This window comes from Zootermopsis nevadensis, unplaced genomic scaffold (assembly GCF_977971745.1).
Source record: "Zootermopsis nevadensis isolate Lab colony 2312 unplaced genomic scaffold, Znev_1.0 Znev_ptg000011l, whole genome shotgun sequence".
Lineage (NCBI taxonomy): Eukaryota > Metazoa > Arthropoda > Insecta > Blattodea > Termopsidae > Zootermopsis > Zootermopsis nevadensis.
The window spans coordinates 3,895,838-3,915,568 of NW_028259143.1; the positions used below are offsets into that span (position 1 = coordinate 3,895,838).

A 19,731-nucleotide genomic window follows, 5' to 3' on the forward strand; every position below is an offset into this window, starting at 1 on the left:
ATTTCTGATTGTTCTTCCGGTGTTCCGACTCGCAGAGTTCAGCTTTAAAAGAACATCCGGACATTTGAAAATACATGGCGATCGCCCTGATCATGGAGGTAGCAAGCACCTCTGAAACGTCGGTAAATTTCTATAAGAACACGGCACATTAACCCAGAAGACAACCATCTTCGTACTCGCCACCGTGAGAATCTCAGATCCTGCCCATAGATCTTACCGTATACAACTGATAAAACCACTGCGCCCTGAAGAAGGCAGAATAAACGAACTGAAGGTGTTTTTATTATCATTGTCAACTTGGTATCAACAGTGCATTATTAAAATCAGTCCAGTCGTGATTACATGAAGCCCCATGTTCGTAGCATGAATGAACCAGCGGTTCTTCCACGGATATTATCGATAAGCGTTCATCCTGACGTCACAAGCCGGGTGACTCGGTAGGTCAGTCGTTAGTAATGCTGCCTGCGGTCGATGACTCAAAGTTCCCTCGTTTGTGGCCGGTTAACAACGCGTAAAATAAGACACAAAGAGATCCGGGTACAACGGAACAGGCTATTTAAATGTACACCCGAGTTAGACGGGTGGGTTGCTTCGATTTGTAGAGATATGACCATCACCAGGACGGCAGAGACCTGACCGATGACACGGACTTCTCGCTAAGACGGATATGGGTCCACTCTGATCATTAAGCAGCCAGTACCTGACGCGAATTTTTCGCAGGGTAAGGGAGCCTGAGCTCGCTGCTACTGTCACGGAAACAGAAAACACTGAAGAAGACACCGGTAAGATGGATAAAAGAACCAGTACTATAGTATTTGTCCGACAGTGGCACTGCCTCGACGGAGCAGGGCAGAGACTCCGAAACATTATCGGCCATTAAAATGGTAACAAACCAAACACCCATCGAGGGTGATCACACAAAGAATTGGCAAATATAAAAAAAAATGTGGAGCTACTCTAAAGTAATATCCCATACTGCAGTGGTTTTCAACCTGGGGTACGCGTACCCCTGGGGGTTCGCGAAGACATCTTAGGGGGTACGTGAAATTTAAAAAAAATATATTATTTTATGATAAACACTGAATAATCAGTAATGTAATTTATTTAATTTATTTTAGATGTAGATTATATACTATTCATAACTTGAATTATGCACCAACAACTTTGGGGGTACAAAGTTGGAGAGAAATTATATCTGGGGGTACGCGAACAAATAAGTTTGAATACCTCTGCCATACTGCACCCAGAAGAATCGAGGAAAATGATGTAAAATCTATTGAGATGTCAGACCTCGAAGTTCGAACCACTGTCATTCCATATATGAAGCAGTATCACCTACGATAAATATCGTTTTAAGCTGCTAGTTACTGATAAGATACTTTTTTTTTACATGTGTCAGGCGAATGATGCAACTTCGTTACTGCTTACAACAAAGATCTGGCTGGTGCTATTTCAAGAAATAGTCGCTGCTTGTTCTGAGAATCATAAAAAAAACACACAAATACATCCTGCTGGTAAAACGCAAAGATCCTCAATTGTAAAGCAAGTGAAACATACAACTATCATTAGTGTTTAAAGCAGTGGTATTCAACCTGGGGGTACGCGTAACCCCGGGGGTACGCGAAGACATCTTAGGGGGTACGTGAAATTTAAAAGAAAATATATATTATTTTATGATAAACACTGAATAATCAGTAATGTAATTTATTTAATTTATTTTAGATGTAGATTATATACTATGTATAACTTGAATTATAAACCAACAATTTTGGGGGTACAAAGTTGGAGAGAAATTATATCTGGGGGTACGCGAACAAAATAGGTTGAATCCTACTGGTTTAAAGGATTAGAATGTTGTGTTCTGAGTCATGACTCTCAGGGAGTGTTATGTTAAAGGCGCGCCGAATTACGTGAATCAGTCTTCACTTCCTCAGAAATCAGCTCATCGATGTGTTTCGGAAGGGATAAATACATTGCAAATTAATTACTCACGACTGACTGCAGTGGGCCTTCTCATATCTGTAGGATGGGCTGTCTATAAGGATGGGTGCATACCCCGGAAACACTTGTGAGCACATACTCGTGTTAACCACGCAAATGAACAGTAATCACTCGGAGAGAGCATTTTCTAGTTCAAGTCAATGCCCAGAGTTTTAAAAAAAATCAGGTAAAAACTATCAACAGATTCACCCTCATCGTGTAATAATGTTATATAACGTTATATCGAACTGTAAAAAATCTGAATTTCGTGCCATTTCAATAGTCCACTGTAGGTCGAGCTGGGAAACAAAGCTGAAACAGACGCAGGTGGCTTCACTCAAGTGTCCCCCACATTCAATCTAGAATAATGAAGTCGAAAGGTGAAATATTAAGAGCGTCCGACTTGTGCAGTTCTAAACTTAGATGCAGAGAATAATAGTCACGCGATAGTCACTCACTCGTTCCCTGTAACAGACGAGAGTTCTATTTGGCCACCGCATGAAGGCGAGAAATGTGAGAACAAATATCTCAGCATCACCCAGGAGAAGATGGATTCTGGCTTCACGATATCAAGCCACGATACCGATCGTTGAGCTAAAACATACATTCCTCCGTTTCAGAATGTATGGCCCCCATTATAGTTGAGGAGTCTTCTCCACTTGCTTATACCGACCGCAGTGTAAAAATAAATAATTTTACATAAACCGTTACTGAAACTACGCTGCAATCTACGCGGCAGTTAAAAGTTACAGCCGAGTTCTAATTTGGTTATCAACCATTGCTTTTTTTATATTTCCTTTTGTCTGATTATAATCAGACAAAAGGAAGATTAACTTAATGAGAATCTGTCATACGACTCAGGTTAGGTTAGATTCAGGCTTCTCACCACGCAATCCTGGGTTGCCCCGGGTATTGTCAGGTGTTAATTTGTGGTGAACGAAGTGGCTCTACAGCAGATTCCTCTCCGAGTTGTTCTTTTTCCCCCCTGATAATCGTCATTCCAACCCTGCTCCATACCCACCTACCATCGCCCCACGAGGCCGAGCAGGACATTATCACACCCTCGGTCCTAAGTTAAGGGCTCCATCTCTGACCCAACAAGTTTCCTTTTTCTTTCCCCACTGCAAGGAATTTAATATTATCATGCACAATAAATAGACTTCAAGCATGGACGGCGTCTACTGAATGCTAACGTGAGATGAAATCTGAATTGTACGAAATATTTTCTACCCTTTCATTATTTCCTATTCAGTGAATTGCCCAGTCAGGACACAGACTTCGTATGCAAATGTAATCAGGTTACGCCGTTATAAACCTTAATCCGACGTAAAACTCACACAAAGGGAACAGAATTGATGTTCATTACCCAATTTATGAACCAGCCGTTCTGTTATTTTAGAAATACTTGTGTGTTTAAGGGAAAACTACTGACGGTCCATTAAAGTGGAATTGGCTAACATAAAATGTTATATGCCAAGTCTTAAATTTCATCCACAAGATGGAGGTGGTAAGATCTTCCAGAGACATCGGTCAACATCTACCATGCAGAAAATCTTTCTTTACAAAACAAATGTAATGCGTGTTTTAAGAAACATGTAAGTGGCGGAAATTTTAATGGAATTCAAGTTATATCAGTGGCGTTGGCGTGACTGTAACAAAGAAAATCAATGATGAAAATATTCCATACGAAGCGAACGTTCTAACTATAGGCTGGATTTTATATTTCATATGTAAAACGACGAACAAATTCACCAAAAGCTTGATTTCACTTTCCATGCTGTTTCGTCTGTGGATGACAAACTCACTGCCTGGTAGCCGTACGAAACAGAAACAAGTGGTTACCATATGAAAGACATATTTGCATTATAAACCTTTCAGTCTTGTAAAGCACGGAAGGTAAAACCTATTCATATATTAGCGTTCGAATACGAAAACAGATAAATAAAAAAGGGAGAGATATCTGCCATGTGTAGACGTTTTATTCGAAATGAATTCATGAGAACTAAAGCGGTACAATGAATTGGAGTTGGTAAATGTATTTCGCGGAACACAAAATTCGCACGAAACTTCTCTTTGTGTGTGTGTGTGGGGGGGGGGGGGGGAATGAAAAGTTTCTAAACGTAACTGAAAAGTCGTTTTCTATAGAATGTGTCAGATGTCTAAGCGTGTTTATTCATAACAAAAATTACATACCTTACAATTCCCCTTACGAAGAAAAAGTTATGCAACCATTACCAACAGCCACAAGCCAAACATTTACTAAGGACGGCAAACAAATACGAGAATAAATCCATCTTCTATTTTAAACTTCCAGACTTTTGGCCAAATTTCCCGTATTTACTTGGAGAAATTAGAAAAATGACGAACAACATGGGCCATACTCCACACTCCTTACTCTTATTACGTCACTCAACAACCAGTGAAATGTACAGCAAACTTGTTCTAACCTCTGAAACGTCAATATGAAACCCTCCGTATCATTCAACTCAAAGATGCTACTTATCCAACTTTTACGAAACTGTCTGCAGCTGAAAGCAATGCAGACACTAGAATCCCCAGGTTTTCCGTCTAACAGTCTCTCCGAACACCCAGCAACAAGAGTCAAGGCTAACCAGTTCGGAAACAGATAGAGAATTCCAATTATCCTTCAACAATGAATTCATAACTGGAAATGTTTCTTGCGACATCACTGTTAAAATGGGCACAGTCTCTGTTATCCTCCACACACACTGTAAAATTTCATGAATTGGATTTTATAAACAGCGTAATAAAATTTTTGACATACCTTGACATGTCTGAGCGATCTCCTGGCAGCCTTAGCTCTGCCCAAAGGCTCATGATGTGTTGAAGCGTTCTGACCCATTATTACAGAAGTAGGAACGTAAATATTTCACCACTCCAAGTGATACGTAATCCACAACTCGAGTAATACCAAACACTTCTTCACTCACACGTTTAAATTACGTAACCGTGTCTGCACTAATCCACTTTTGGCACTTATATCACAAAAATATATCACAGTTCACAGTTAATATTATTATTATTATTACTACTAGCACCATCAAGGATAATCACGACGTACTGCACACACGCACAGTTGAAACCGGGTAATACGTAAAACACTTTGCGTTCCACTTTCCGCAAAAGAAAATGAAGATTCCAGCTGCTTCTGGTAACCAATTCACAAAACTCAACAACTCTCCAGCACTGAAATAAGCACAGAGAATTTTATCAACGGCGCGTGCACAGGCCGTGATTAACTTCAAACCGAAACGTGCATTTCTGCTGACGGGCAAAAGCATTGACTTTCTCGGCTCCCAGCAATTCGCATGAAGACCTGGAGGGTCGGAGAAGAGGTGTGTTGGTATGCAAAACGACAGACGCCACGATCTTACCAACGGCCTGCTGCCTTCTCCTTCAACCAAAGTACCTGACTGCAGCCTTCGCTCGTTCGCAGTTGCCAGCTTGCTCGCACCTACCAAACAACTTCACATTTCTACGCGCCTAAAACTTATACAACAGCTGACACACATGCCATTCCAAAAACATACAACTCCACACCGTAACCTACATCATCAAACAACACATCCGTCTGTGTTGCACGACGGATTATAGGATACCTGTGTATACGACCGGGGGGAGGGGGGGCAAAGAAAGGCCAGGTGTTTCCACCCCACATCCAAGAATTTCATTAGATCGGATTATAACCGACGTGAAAGCTACTAACGGGTGGTGACAAATGCTTTGGTAAGCAGTGAGTTTAGAATATGGCTGTATTCTGTGTTGTTTTGCCGTGTAGTCTGGTATAATCGCCCTGATAATGGAGGCAACAAGGACCTCTGAAACGTCGGTAAGCTTCTACAAGTCTACACGCGGCATCAACCAAGGAGACAGCCGTCTTCAGACTCACCGCCGTGAAGACCTTAAATCCTCCAACACAGCGAGTTTAATATGAATGAAATCAGTTCTATTAACTCTGGCAATCGGCGAGTTACTCGAATACGGAAAATACACCGTCCGAATTCTGGCTGGATACCAGTGTTTCGTGTCTGTCCTCAACAAATGAAGGCGAATGAGCCCGACGACTCCTTTCCGAACCACCATTCCATCCTATGTCTCACAACCTCCGCGGCACCCTGTGTATCCGCAAGTTGTGCCTAAGAGTTCCACGAATTGGGTACTCCACTCTTCTGGCTGCACTGCTGTAGTTTTAAGCTCTTATCAGCACCTTTTTTACTTTCACATTAAAATAAAACACAAGCCTCGAAAAACAGAACCTTCTATCTACTTCAATCGATCAGTGTTTAATCTGTTTTATCAAAAAGAATTAGATAATTTTACCAGGAAGATTGTTTGGAGGGGGGAGGGGGGGGTTCTTGGCACCATAAATGTTGAGAAACACTTCCGGGAGACAGTCGCCTACGCGTACAATACAAGGAAAGTGAGAAAAGGTGAAAACGTGTGCTAATTTATCTAAATGACGCTGTACGTATGATTCAATTTCAGGATGTAAAATGTACGGTAATGGACCGTCTTCTCATAACATTCTGAAGATAGGAGAGCCATTAGTACTTTAACTACAACGGATGTTTTGTTTGGCCGCAGAAATGAGTTATGGAGACATATTTACCATGCTTGCCATTCCGACCTATTAAAACCAGCAACTTCACTCAAAGACTGACTGCAGAGTGAACCTAACCTAACCATGATAACGCTCGTCTGACAATAACATACAAATTACACCCCTCCTTCCCTCCACGTGTATTTACTGCAAGAACCCAGAACGTAAACATTTACCATCGACTATCAGGAAAGGCGTATTCAGCGCAATTTCGGGGGGGACAGCTTCTGTACCCGCGTTATTAGTGAAGGAAGCAAACGCCCCCAGAATATCTGAATCCGCGGTACAACAAACAGCGTTGTCTCGAGGTTCCACTGCACTGCATTAAATAAGGAACAGGAGAATTAATCACTTCTCGTGGCATTTTTGAAAGTGAACTTCGCTATGAGATAAATTCACTGCAACCGATCTTAGTCGCAGTTCCCCCCCCCCGTCCTGTGGTTATTTATTGATCGCCGGAACTTGCTACCAGACCGGAAGTAGCCAGATCTAATCATATCCGTCTCAGCAATGAATTCGTAACTACCATGCACGTCTGTACATTTTATTCCATTGTGGAGCTGCACACAAGGTGAATAAATCACTGCTGTTAAACAAACGTGATTGGTTATCAGGAGAGGACTTATCACCAATTACAGTTCTAAACTTGAAAATCCAGAACCGCTCATTCATTTTGCCAATAATATATTAATCAACCCTTTGAAGCCGAAGTTCGCATAATATCATTTAAGAATTCAGCCCGCACCGCAAAGAAAACACTAAATTCACTTCACCACTACAACAGTTATCAACTGGGTAATGCTACTTAAGAAAATAATCAGTCTCCTCTGAGAATCATACGAAATCCACAAACACAAAACCGAGTTACAAACTATTAAAACATGCGGTACATATAATTACCATTAGGATTTAAAGGATTAAACTAATGGCCCATAAAATGTTTTTCGTTTGAAAAAAAACTGCATTGATAGAGGAGCATTACTTTTGTGAATTTCTTTATCGTCACGTCACCTATTTTATAACAGCGGAAGCATTTATTTTCTGTTTAATTTAATCAGTCCAGTTCTTACAGGATCGATATCAACACTTGTTCAATTAATTTACCGCAAATGTAACCGTCAATATTTAAATCTGAGCGATAGCATTTCCATGAATTCCTTTATGAAAACAGAAGCCTTCAAATATCCATAATGCAAGGCCTTCCTTCTTTATGTAAATATTATTACATACGTCTTTTGATGACGGGTCGAAATCTACCGCTGAGACGCAATAAATATACCAAAGAAGATTCTCTCTTCGTGTAAGAGGTACCACGTAATTCACTGATACGTTCTGCTTACTCAGCGTTTCGCAGCTCTTCTCAGCCTTGGCAACAACGATCCTATTTCACGTTCTCGCGTCTTGGGTCTACACGGCCAAGACAACCCAAGTCTCTAGGTTTGAATACCAAGTAACATAAGGAGACGCCAATGAGGCCGGTACAAACAAGAATCAGGGATATCAACCTCAACTAATTGTCAAGACATCGCTCGTATGTTTGTGGACGGAGGACTGCTAATGGCAAATGTCTGTAAAACACACGGTCTTTATAAGGATGTGTGACGTCACTTCGTATACGCCAAATCAAGCTTTACACTTAGACAAGGTTTACACTGCTTCACAAGTTTTATTACGAAACTACCATTTGGTACAACGTGTTATGCAATTTTCTCTTATTTTTGTAAACAGCGCAACGTTTGAAGGAAATATTACCACTACCATTAATTCGGAGCGCCCTGGTAAATTACGTAAAATAGGGGGCATGTTGGCAATGCCACTGTGTAAACAGATGCTGCTGGTTAAGAGCACATCCATGCTTATAAAACTCAGAACTCATACCTGTCTTATGTCTTAATACTTGTTTACATATACAGAACTGTTTATGCGGTAGGACAATTTGGGCTTTCGGGATGAGCCGCGTCTACTTTTAAGAATTACCCAAAGTTTCGGAAAACACTACACTTGAATCATCAGGGTGTATAGTCGGCGTAGTAGTTTTTGGCCGGTGGAGCTGGCGGACCGGCCTACTCTGTGTACCTGAGGTGGCACGGTCGGCGTATTTCTTTTGTTTGGGCGTTCAGTCACACAAGCTCCTCCGTGCAGTCAGCATTATACTATCGCACAAGAGACTCGCTCCTAGCCTTACCCTTGAAAATTCCACCGGCCAAAAACTATTGCGCCGACTATAATAGCTGGTCGTTTTAGAAGCCTTATATAAGGCTATTCTTTCAAACCTACAAAGTTAAATAACATATGTCAAGTAGATTAAAGAAATGTGAACAGTGTACTAAATTGCACATATTACCAACATTTGATCAGGCACACTAGAGGGGCCCACACAGAAAACCTGGCAAACCCCTTCTATATGTTATACGACAGTGCTGCAGCTATCCAGATGTCTGGACTATTATAATAAAAAAAAACACGAGCAGAAATCCTCCTGTCCCACGCAATAATTCTTAGCAACATTGCATCTAATACAACTCCTTGTGAATACGTCACAAGCGTATTGATGGTATACCGAGTAATAAAGAGGCCATCATTAATCCTGAACAGACCATCTGCCATAGAAGAAATTATACTGCCACATGGCACATCCTGTTTCATGAATGATATTTAGCCCAATATTAAAAGCCTGGATTCCTCACAGATAATAGAATATATTTGCTCCCTAAAGTGCAGTATTTTTAAGGACATAATTCGAAACTAAATACAGGCCACTTCTGAAATCTGAAAGTGGGAACATCCTTTATAAGCTATATAAAAGAATTGTTCTAGTTCTTGAACCAATGATGTACCACAACAGTGCACTACAGATTATTCTAATTAAGATCAAACACTGATTTAATACAGAGCGTTTTGTTTTTTTACTCAGCTAAACATTTGGAAAACTAGACGTATGCAGATAACAGGTGAAAATTGGATTCGCACTAACAAAGCAAAGGCAATTTTGATGGGAGCCTCGTAATTAATTTTGAAATTTAGCTAAGCTTCAAAATGCAGTACGCTGAAATCGTTACGGGTTCAACACTGTTATCGACATTTAACTGTTTACCTTTATGGAACCCGTGCTCCTGATAACACACACGACTTAAGGAGCGGGGCGAATTACAAGCATAGATCCTAGACAATCACTAATCTTATCGGGCTACCAGAAATCCAACATCTCAGTGTTGAGTGTATCTATCGCCATTACCAGCTGCCATGTCACATTTTCTACGAAATCAACTGCGCTGTGAGAGCTGTCGAGCAAATTGAACTCCTTTCGAAAGGTACGCGGTTCTATCCTCGGGAGACTGTCCAAATTTTTCATACCCATACAAAACAACAGGTAATTTAACACAGCGAAAAAAATATCATCCATGTCAGTGTAAACACAGCTAGCGTGACGTTCCGTCTGTGAAGATGAAAAAATATAATTCCCTCGAAGGTCTAAAAGAGCAGACATAACCTAACCAACGTTGTTTTTCAACTCTGAACTGAACGCGGTGATATGATCACGCTATCGCATGTTCCAGGTATATATTTTTTTGAGTTGGCTCGAAGACATGAAGCTCATGTGGGAACAAGGCTCCAAGTAGCACCAGATGGAAGGATTTGGTGAATCGAGTTTCACTGTGAGCCGTCCACAGCGGTATCACGAGTTTACGTACCAAAGCCGAACTGATGGAAGAGCGTACATAATTCCTCAACAAGATTTTATGACTGCGTCATTCATCAGCATTTCTTTGCCTTCCTGCAGACATATGACAGGGCTACCACTTTTTAAATTACTGTTACTAAATGTCCGTCCCACTGACGTATTAACGGGCTAATCAAATATGACGTCAAGAAGCTGTTACGGGTAGTCAAAGAGTGTTTACGTGTTCCTGCAAACAACGGCGAAATTCGTTTCTGTAACTTCAGAAAACTTCTTCTCCACACAATGGCACCAAACACAAAATAACTTCACAAAAGCTGCAGATAAAATAAATTACCTATACATCACGCAGGCATAAAACGGGTAATTCGCCGATAAAAAAACTTATTTAAATATAAATTTCTTAACTTCCTTTGACGCATTTAACCTTAACTCATATATATCACTCGTGAAGACTGAGATTCACTGATTCGACAGAGGAAAACACTTTAACACGAACACTCATTAAGATACGAGAAAAACTGGCATCACGAAAAACAGGCTATTGCAAATACGGAAAGAAATAACAACATTTAGGGAAGTCTGAGCGGTTAGCCGCGTCATCCGTGCACTAACGAATGCTTCTGCCCACTGCTGACACTCAACGGCATACCAAGGGGTAACCCTCCGACTCCGAGGTCTCCCAGTTATGGCCGCCGCCGCCGTCCATTGTATCTTTCTGCACAGTACCCACGGTTCACTCGGTTCGGACAATCGCGGTCGCTAAAAGTATGACCCTCGCCCGTTCAGCTTCATCGGAGAAACTCGTGTCGAAATATAACGTTTCTGAGCGGAGACTTAAATGAAAAGAGATTCTTAAATTTCAACAGAAAATGGAAGCTCGAGGCCAATCTGGTTTAAAAACATGCAGCACGCAATAATGAGTTAATAAGATTCATGTTGACTTAGAGACAGTCAAACTTCGACCACGCGCAAACGAAATGAGGAGAAATGAGGTTCATCAAACAGCAGACTGTATGCGGGTGGACTTATCAATTAATTTAGACACACAAAATCATAAGAACATTTTTTTAAAAAAAAACATGTTCTTCCGGTCGAGAATTAAATTCTAAATCATCGGTTACGAACGAAAATTGGTTAATATCTTTTGAGGAAACCGTATTGGACAAATTTGTTACTGGGTCTAAGATGTGGTTTGCGCTCCGAGGGTATTTCGGATGCAAAGTCCTACATTACGGACATTTCACAAGAATGGAACGATAAGCCATAGAAGTTCGATTTTGTAACAAAAAGCGACTGTACATCTGGACAAGCCTCGCTAAACAACAATGCACACATTCAGCTGTCCTGACAGCTGGGGCTCAACGAAGGTGAGAAAGGGGAGATTTCACACAGGAGGGGAGATATGCTACCCTCTGAGGGATCTGGGGTAAATTCGCCCGCCATTCTTGTCGCTTCGTCCTCAAGTCTTTTCTAGTTCAGTCGCGTTCTAAAACAGGGCGATTTCATACGCGCGCGATGTTATTAATTACAACAGCTGATACGAAGTGTGACCTCGCGCATAACGGAATACCGTCGACACAAATCTGACTTTCAAGAACAACCACGAAGTGATGAAGATCTAACATCGCCATGGAGCCACCCCTTCTCCAGTTTCTAGCACATCATCGCCACCACGAGACGCCTCATTGAAGGTATGTAAAGCAGAAGACGCAGTCGACTTACGGACTTGCAGACGTCTAAATCAGTCCTGTCCTCTGGGATGTTGCGCGGTGTGGTCTGGTAGAAGTTTCCGCCCTGATGATGCAGGTAGCAGGCACCTCTGAACCGTCGGTAAAATTCTACCAGACTACACTGCGCAATATTAATTAATTATTAAAATAAAATGTTCTGATTATTCTAGAAAAAATTCAAAACTGTCAGAAACATTTTTCACTCATCAGAAACTCTCTTTTATGTTTACAAATATTAATTTTGGCTTCTGATAGTTTATGACTGAAACATCCCCACAATTAAATTTCGCAACCAAACATTTTTTTTATCAATTGCATGTTTTCTACACATTTTTCTGACTGTTAACAAGTTCGTCAACTCGTGGGTCAACGCCCACTTCCGGACACGAAGTTCCGCTACACAACAACCGGAATGCAAACCGAAATTGCCTAATTTTCATGCGCAGTGTTTGGAAAATGGAAAACACTGAGCATTCGTGCAACTCGTATTATAGCGAGGAATCTTACAAACGGGGTATTTCGAAATCAGTGTTTGACCTACATAAGAAAATAAAGATTATAACACGAAATTTATGCAAAATTAACGGAATATGCTTTAAGGCCAGTACTTTTTAACTAGACTTATAAGAATACGCCATTAGAAAGGACAAATACACTTACGAGAGACTGTAATTAAATGTAACACTTCAGCTGTTAATTTGATATCTGGTAAAAATCTGATAAAAATGTACGCTAGCATAATGTATGAAAATTGTATTTGAATTATTTATCGTTTTGAAGCTTTATATAATTATATACACCTGAGGATGGTTCTTTTAGGAACTGAAACATGAAAAATGATGGTCTAATGTAAATCGAATATTTCGATAAAGAACATCATTTAATATTTTAAATATTTTAAATGTTAATTATTGTAATATTGTAATATTTTAATATTTAATAAGAATTATTGTGATTAGACGGACAAAATTTAATATATACTTAATATATCACAACATGACGCAACTTTACCATCTTATTAATACGATACAAAAACACACACAGAGAAGTTTTCCATGAAAGCTGGTTAAGAATTGCACTGAGAAAACTATGCAGGCGTAAATATTCGTGTCAATCACCAGGAATAAAAAAAACGTGACAAAGTAAAATGTTACGGACGAACAGGGACAATCTTTTTGGCGGATAAGTTTACGAAATAATTTATAATTAAAGAATTTATTTCACTTATTAACCAAAACACCTTTCGCTGCTTTTAAACCTGTTATATCGACCGTACAAATTGTATGTTACAAGCAGTTTACAGCCTCCTTTTCTGGATTGACCTTTTCGTCCTGTCACTACAAAAAAAAAGGTGTCTCTCCTGTTTCTGCCTTTGATGTGTCTGATTAAACGATTTTCACTTTTCAATGGGCTTTCACGCGCTATATGAAACAGTGAACGAGGAAAGGTGATCAATGCAAACGTCACTGTTGATTATGAAAAACGTAGGTGACAGTGACGAGTCCTTAAGACTTAACATCATAAAAACTAACTTGCTCGCATCATTTTGAAATTCTGCTTTTATTATCCATCATAATTCATCAAAGCCATTACGAACGTGTGAAAGTCACTTTAATAGAAAAAAAAAGTAGGTATCGAAAGGAACAGACACTGAATCAAGCTGCAATGATCACAAGAGACAACTTAACTTAACTTCGATTAAAACTGAAGTTGATAACTAGACTTAAAACAAAAATACAGCCTACTAATAATCTGTACATATGCACTAAACACCAGTTATAAAAAGCTGAAAATATTTTTAGTTCGAAATAAATACAGCTGTTCGATTTAAAATTAATTTTAAAATATCATTAAGTCTGTCCGTATCTAGATAGTTAGCTTTAAACTCAATTTCCGCATCAAAACAGAGCAAGGGAGAGACAATTTTATAATTAAGCCACCCAATTAAAATTCCATCAAGACGACGACCAAGACCTAGGAGGAGTTAATCAAAATTTTAAGACGGAATGTAACTTGAACGAAAGACTTTATAGAAAATGGACTGTTGATGAGAGTGATATGATGTTCTACGGCGTAATCAACACACGATGGGCTAAAAGAGGTCCAGAATCGGTTCTAATATTTGGCACAAGTCTGGTGTCATGTGAAACAGAAATGATCAATAGCATTTAATGTCGAAACTTAAATATTATTTCATGGTACAGTATCTGGATTCAAAGGTAGGTGTTTTACGTAGTAAAATTTTCAAATATGTTGAATAATTCTTGACAGTAAGACGTTCCCACTACGTGAAACATTAGACCAACGGCAAGGATCTTTAAACAGTGCGATCACATAAATTTTGTTTGCCTGAGAAAAAAGACGGAAATTGCTTCGGTTAACTGTGCCCTAAAAACGCAACGATGTCCTTCAAATAATAAGTTGAGAAGAAGTCACTATTATGAAACTTAAAATCATTAACATTTTATTTAAATCGATAGATTTTTAAGTAAAACTTTCAAGCCTCATGACTTAAAGGCGTGGCATCACAGACAGGGAAGAGGTCGCTCAACCAGGTCCAACAAAGATTTCATCTTACTTTTTTTTTCAATCCTCCAAAACGCAATGATTTTTCAAGACTTTTACTAACTTTGCAAAAATCGATAGATAAAGTCAAAAACAAACATCATCACTGCCAAAGTCATTCAGAAGAAATGTTAGTAGCTACAACTGTCCCTGCCTTGTGGCCCGCGAGCAGCGCATGTGGCCTCAGGTCTCGAAAAGTTTGGGAAGCCCTGTCTTAGAGAACAGGATGAAATAGGATCATGAATCTTATACTAATTCAAATTAATTTCTTTTATACAAAATGCATGCTGTCCTCATTATCCCTGTCACACAAACACCACATCTGCTACTCTTAATGGTTCTCAAGTCGGTATTGAGTCCCAAATTTTGAATGGTTTTTCTACAGCAGGTCCAAGTTTCATAAGGCCTCACGCACGGACTCGTGGCCAACGCTCTGCAGGTCGTCGACTGTCTTGCAGTACCAATGCTCTCTACCGCTGGTCTTTCCGCCGGGGTAAATAGCGCTGTTGTCCTCTGGGGAAGCCACTCCACCATCACGACGCCCTCCGTGTCCCAGAAGACCATGCCAGCGAAAGGAGTTGTCCGAAATTTCTTGGGTCGAGGACTTCCATCATGTTTCCACTGCATTGATCCCCTAACAGAGACGTCCTGCAGAGGTTCCGCGAGTCGATACGTACTACCCCACGAGACTAGTGTCCGGACCCCATCAGGACGTTGCCAGAAAGATGACAACGGTACAGTGACCTCAGTGGGGAATATGTAGAGTGCCTTTCGCACATTACTGAACACCACACACAAGAAAAATGAAGTTGGGGGAGGGGACAATATTAAAAAGGATCACAGATAAATGGGCTCTGGAAATGCGAGTTGGGTTTATTTGACTCCGTATAGGTACCGATAAATGACGAAAAATTCTTTATCAACAACGCGAAGATTAGTTTCTCAACAAAGGATCTGCTACGTGGAAATAGTTAAAGATCATTTTTAAGATTCGTTATGTTACAGCAATGGAGAAATGCCGAAGAGATAAATAATGATTATCAAAACTGTTGAAAACAGACGAATAGATAAATGGTCATTCAGTATCAATCACAAAAAACAGATACAGCAAGACTTAATCAAAGAAACATAACACCACATGACTCTGAAGACGTATTTTCATTTGTGCTGCAGAAGTGTTTGTATAAATCATTAAAACTGTCGGGTCTTTTAAAACAAAAGTCACTTACGTGCATTAAAAGATTTTACTTATTTCGTTAAGACGCATTTTCTGTCATGAAAATATTTGCTTCTTAACTATATATGAGGATCTGCAATCAGTTCACTTGTACACTTACCAATCACTTTAAAATCGACGTCGCTTTGCGATGAAATACAGATTCAGGACATCCCTGCAACAAAACAACGCCCAATTTTATGTTAAACTGCATAATGAGCGAGACAGTTTCATGTAAAGAAAATGTAACTTTGCAGATTACTGAACTGTTCTTGCGCCGTACAGTCCGAAAGAAGAATTTTACCAACGTTTCGGAGGTACTTACTGCCTCCATCATTAGGGCGATGATTAAAAGGCTATGAAAAGAAAATCCGGTTCGAGGCTACTCAAAAGGATGTCCATGTTCTGTTCAAACTATCCGTTTCGATCCTCGTAATACAACACGATGTCATTAAATTAGGTTTTTTTTTAAAATTTATTCGCAAAATGATACCAAAACAATGTCTTTATTTCCACCACTGAATGTGTGTACATCTTCTTGGGACACGCTGTACACGGAAGGAAATTTTGTTAGGCCTATCGACTTCCAGTAAAATGGATTTTTTTTTCCCTTTCCAGGTAACATCCTCGCTTGTGGGTAAGTATCCCAGCGCTATGGATCGTGGGAGCACACGAAAGCACCCACTGGTAAGGCAACTCACGGCATCCTACTTCATATTCGGACCGGTATTGATCTCCCCGTTGTTTTAGCAGCGCACATTCGCACCGTTCTGACCTCCACGTCGTGTTCCTCTGCCCGTAATCGAACAGATAATGGCTCTGGTATCGTTGGCTTGATGGCATTTACTTTTTACATCTTTTCCAGACACAAAACACGTATTCAGGTGGTTTAAGGGACGCTGTCAGTGGCTCAGACCACAGAGCTGAGATGATTGGATGAATAATGAACTGGAAAGGAATTTAAGGTAGTATCCCGGTATTTGTTTTAGAGGTTTGCTGAAAATCGCGATAAACTCAGCTTCGATATTCTGGGCGAGATTTGAACCCAGGACCGTCCGAAGCAGGAATGTAAAGAACTCGGCAGTGACGTTATGTCAACCTATGAAAAAATGACAAATATTTGGTTCGTGCAAATACATAACTTACTCACGCCTCGAGAAGGCAAAGGATATGGAAAGTCTATGTCGCATCTGGAAACAGTCTAAATACAGAAGATAGAAGAAATACCTTTCAATTCCAACCAGGGATAAAACCTTTTTACTGGCCCATATAACAAAAATATAGTCATAAGAGGGGCAAAATATATTATTCTCAGGTCACTAACATCATCTCCACATGAGAAAATTGTGTAAAAGCTCTCACTCATATAAGTCTAGTTTTATTAATAGCTAACTTGCATATAAAGTAGTGCTAAAAATACAGACTGACCCTTGGCAGCCACATTGAACTAACCTAAACACGATAATGTTAATTTTCCACTTTTGCTAACTTATATCTTTGAGAAAAGTTTGGAACACGGTTAATAAATATTTCATATTTGTTGCGCAACTCTTATGACACTTATGTAAAAAAACAAGACAGAAACGACAAATTAGCAAGAGTGTAAGTACACGTCTTTGGCTCTGATGCGACAGCTGGACTGTATGAAGTAAGTAACTAAAATTCTGGAGCGTTATTTAAATATAAACAGCGACAAATATATTTAGATACTAAGATTCCAGCTGCCATTTACGAGAAGACAGATGAACTTTTATGTTAACTTTATGATATGTTTCTTCTCACTGGAAAATTCATTACAAGTGAATAAAATTTATTTAAACTCCATAGATCTTTGTAGGCCTAAGCCAAGAATGTAGAATATGTCATAGAACAAATTAATTAATACAAATATTAATTACATAGTTATGGCAGTAATTTACAATCAACTAGAGTATTACTGAAAAAAATAAATACACAAAGAAGCTTAACCACAGCTGAGAATTTTTGGTTGAAGTAAATTCTTCTATGGACGAGTGAGATAAGAGATACTCTTTTAGTGCTGGATTAAACTTCTTCATATCGTGATTCAGATTTTTTATAGTGGGTGGAAGATTAAAAATGATAATATATGCTATATATCTACAAGTTAAACCAAAAATAAAGTTGAATAGATTACTGAATAGAAACAATATCTACAACGAGGCTTTAAAAAGGCCAATATATTTACATTTAAACCTCAACATATATTTTTAATTTTCTTCTTACATCCATCATGTTTTAATTTATCCATGTCCAGATAAAATCATGACACAAAATTATTTAAACCAGCAGCAAAAGGTTATCTTTTATCTCACTTCTTCTACTGTATAAAAGAAATTACTTCAATTGGAAATTATTAAATACTATAAATACTTATGTAAGTAGTTATAATAAGTACGCAATTATAATTCTGTTCTGGTTCCACGTCCTTGGCTTATACTATTTAAGATCTATGGAATATAAATAAAATCAAATTCTAATTTATAAATTTTAAAAAATTGTAATGAATCCTACTGATGGATGAGGGGAAATTATATATATATAAATGATCGCAACAGTTTCTTGAAATATACCATAAGTCTGATAAGTTTCATAAAAAGTTTGAGGAAATGACTGATGTTGAAATAATTATAAATTGTAACTGGATGGAATGAGGAATGAAGCAATCATGACCCAATGTGCAGTACTATCCTATCATCAATGCAAAATCAGGTCAGGTTTCAACCCACAGACTTTCACATGCTAATGCAACTAATACAGGAAACTCCTTGCTTGAGAAAATTGAAAATGACCCAACCTTTGTAAAGGTCTTTTGCCTTTAACTGTATGTTGTGTAACTTTATGACTTATTCGACATCCTACTGTCATTCTAAATGCGTATTAATATGCATGTAATACACAACATCACATCCAGATTATTCAGTACTTATTCACCGATGTCCTTACTTCAGCACATAATCACATATTTACTCAATTATTAAGTTCAGTTCTCAACACAGACTTGTGTCTGCCTCGCACTGGGTTTTGTGGTCCAAAGCTCCAATACAAGTATGTTCAGTGACACTATTCACATGAAAATATAATTACTTCATTAACACTAAAATGTAGACAGGAAGATATTAATTGTACAACTGCAGAAATATGTATACAGATTTGGGTGACTGCCTTAATAACATTCAGAGACTGAGGTATGTTAGGGATATGCTATTTCACTAAAGAATACTTTCACTGGGTGTAAGTGATGAAATTCCAAAACTGCAAAATATTAAACACATTCATCTTCATTTACAAATAGGACAATGTTTCGAATTAAATCGTTTAGTTTCACACTAGTTTCTTCACGTTTCGTAACACATCATGGTGGATGATATTGATATACTACAATAATAAAATCACACAGATCGGTAAATAGTGAATTCATTAACATAACCTTTAAAACTGCATAAAATACACGTCAGCGTAAGAATTAAACATTTAACAGTGTACGAAAAGTTAAACAGGATATAAATACAGTAAACAATAGTCTATAACGCACAGCTGGTGTAATATCATCTATCGAATGATACAAATAACAAAAAAAACTAATAAGGAACAAGGTGAAGTGTCCATGTCAGTCTCTGTACACCTGTGCATATTTTAGCTTACCTGGTAATTTCAAGCCCCAAAATTAGTAAACAGCGTCAACAAACTTGTCTATTGATTTGAAATTTTTAATCCTATCGTAGTCACAATTTAAAGAAATACTATGATATAATATGACAAATTTATATATCTAACCCCGACACACAATAGCCGATTTTCTATGGGATATTCGATACAAAACATACACACCTCCCACGCATGCGCTGTGCCTATTTGTGTGCCGTTTAGCACGCATTGGCCATCTAGTGTCATTCCTGAAATTAATATGTCGAGAGAT

The 19,731-nt window shown here is 38.9% G+C and overlaps 1 protein-coding gene across 8 annotated transcripts in view; it reads right to left on the reverse strand.

The window, feature by feature from the left end:
• numb (NUMB endocytic adaptor protein) overlaps window positions 1-19,638 on the reverse strand; it is a 50,234-nt gene extending 30,596 nt beyond the window's left edge. For 3 of the 8 annotated variants that reach the window (XM_087347106.1, XM_087347105.1, XM_087347107.1), the window contains exons 1-2: window positions 19,458-19,638; window positions 15,916-15,969 (exon numbers count right to left, since the gene is read on the reverse strand). Coding sequence is in view for 1 of the 8 variants with exons in the window: in XM_087347104.1 (XP_087203230.1) it covers window positions 4,766-4,843 (78 nt within the window). In the remaining 7 variants the exon portion in view is untranslated. Of the gene's footprint in view, window positions 1-4,765; window positions 5,188-10,617; window positions 10,912-15,915; window positions 15,970-19,457 lie in introns of those variants that run through there. The other 5 variants (XM_087347111.1, XM_087347110.1, XM_087347108.1 and 2 more) reach the window with 3 other exon arrangements.
• Between the last annotated feature and the right edge of the window lie 93 nt (window positions 19,639-19,731).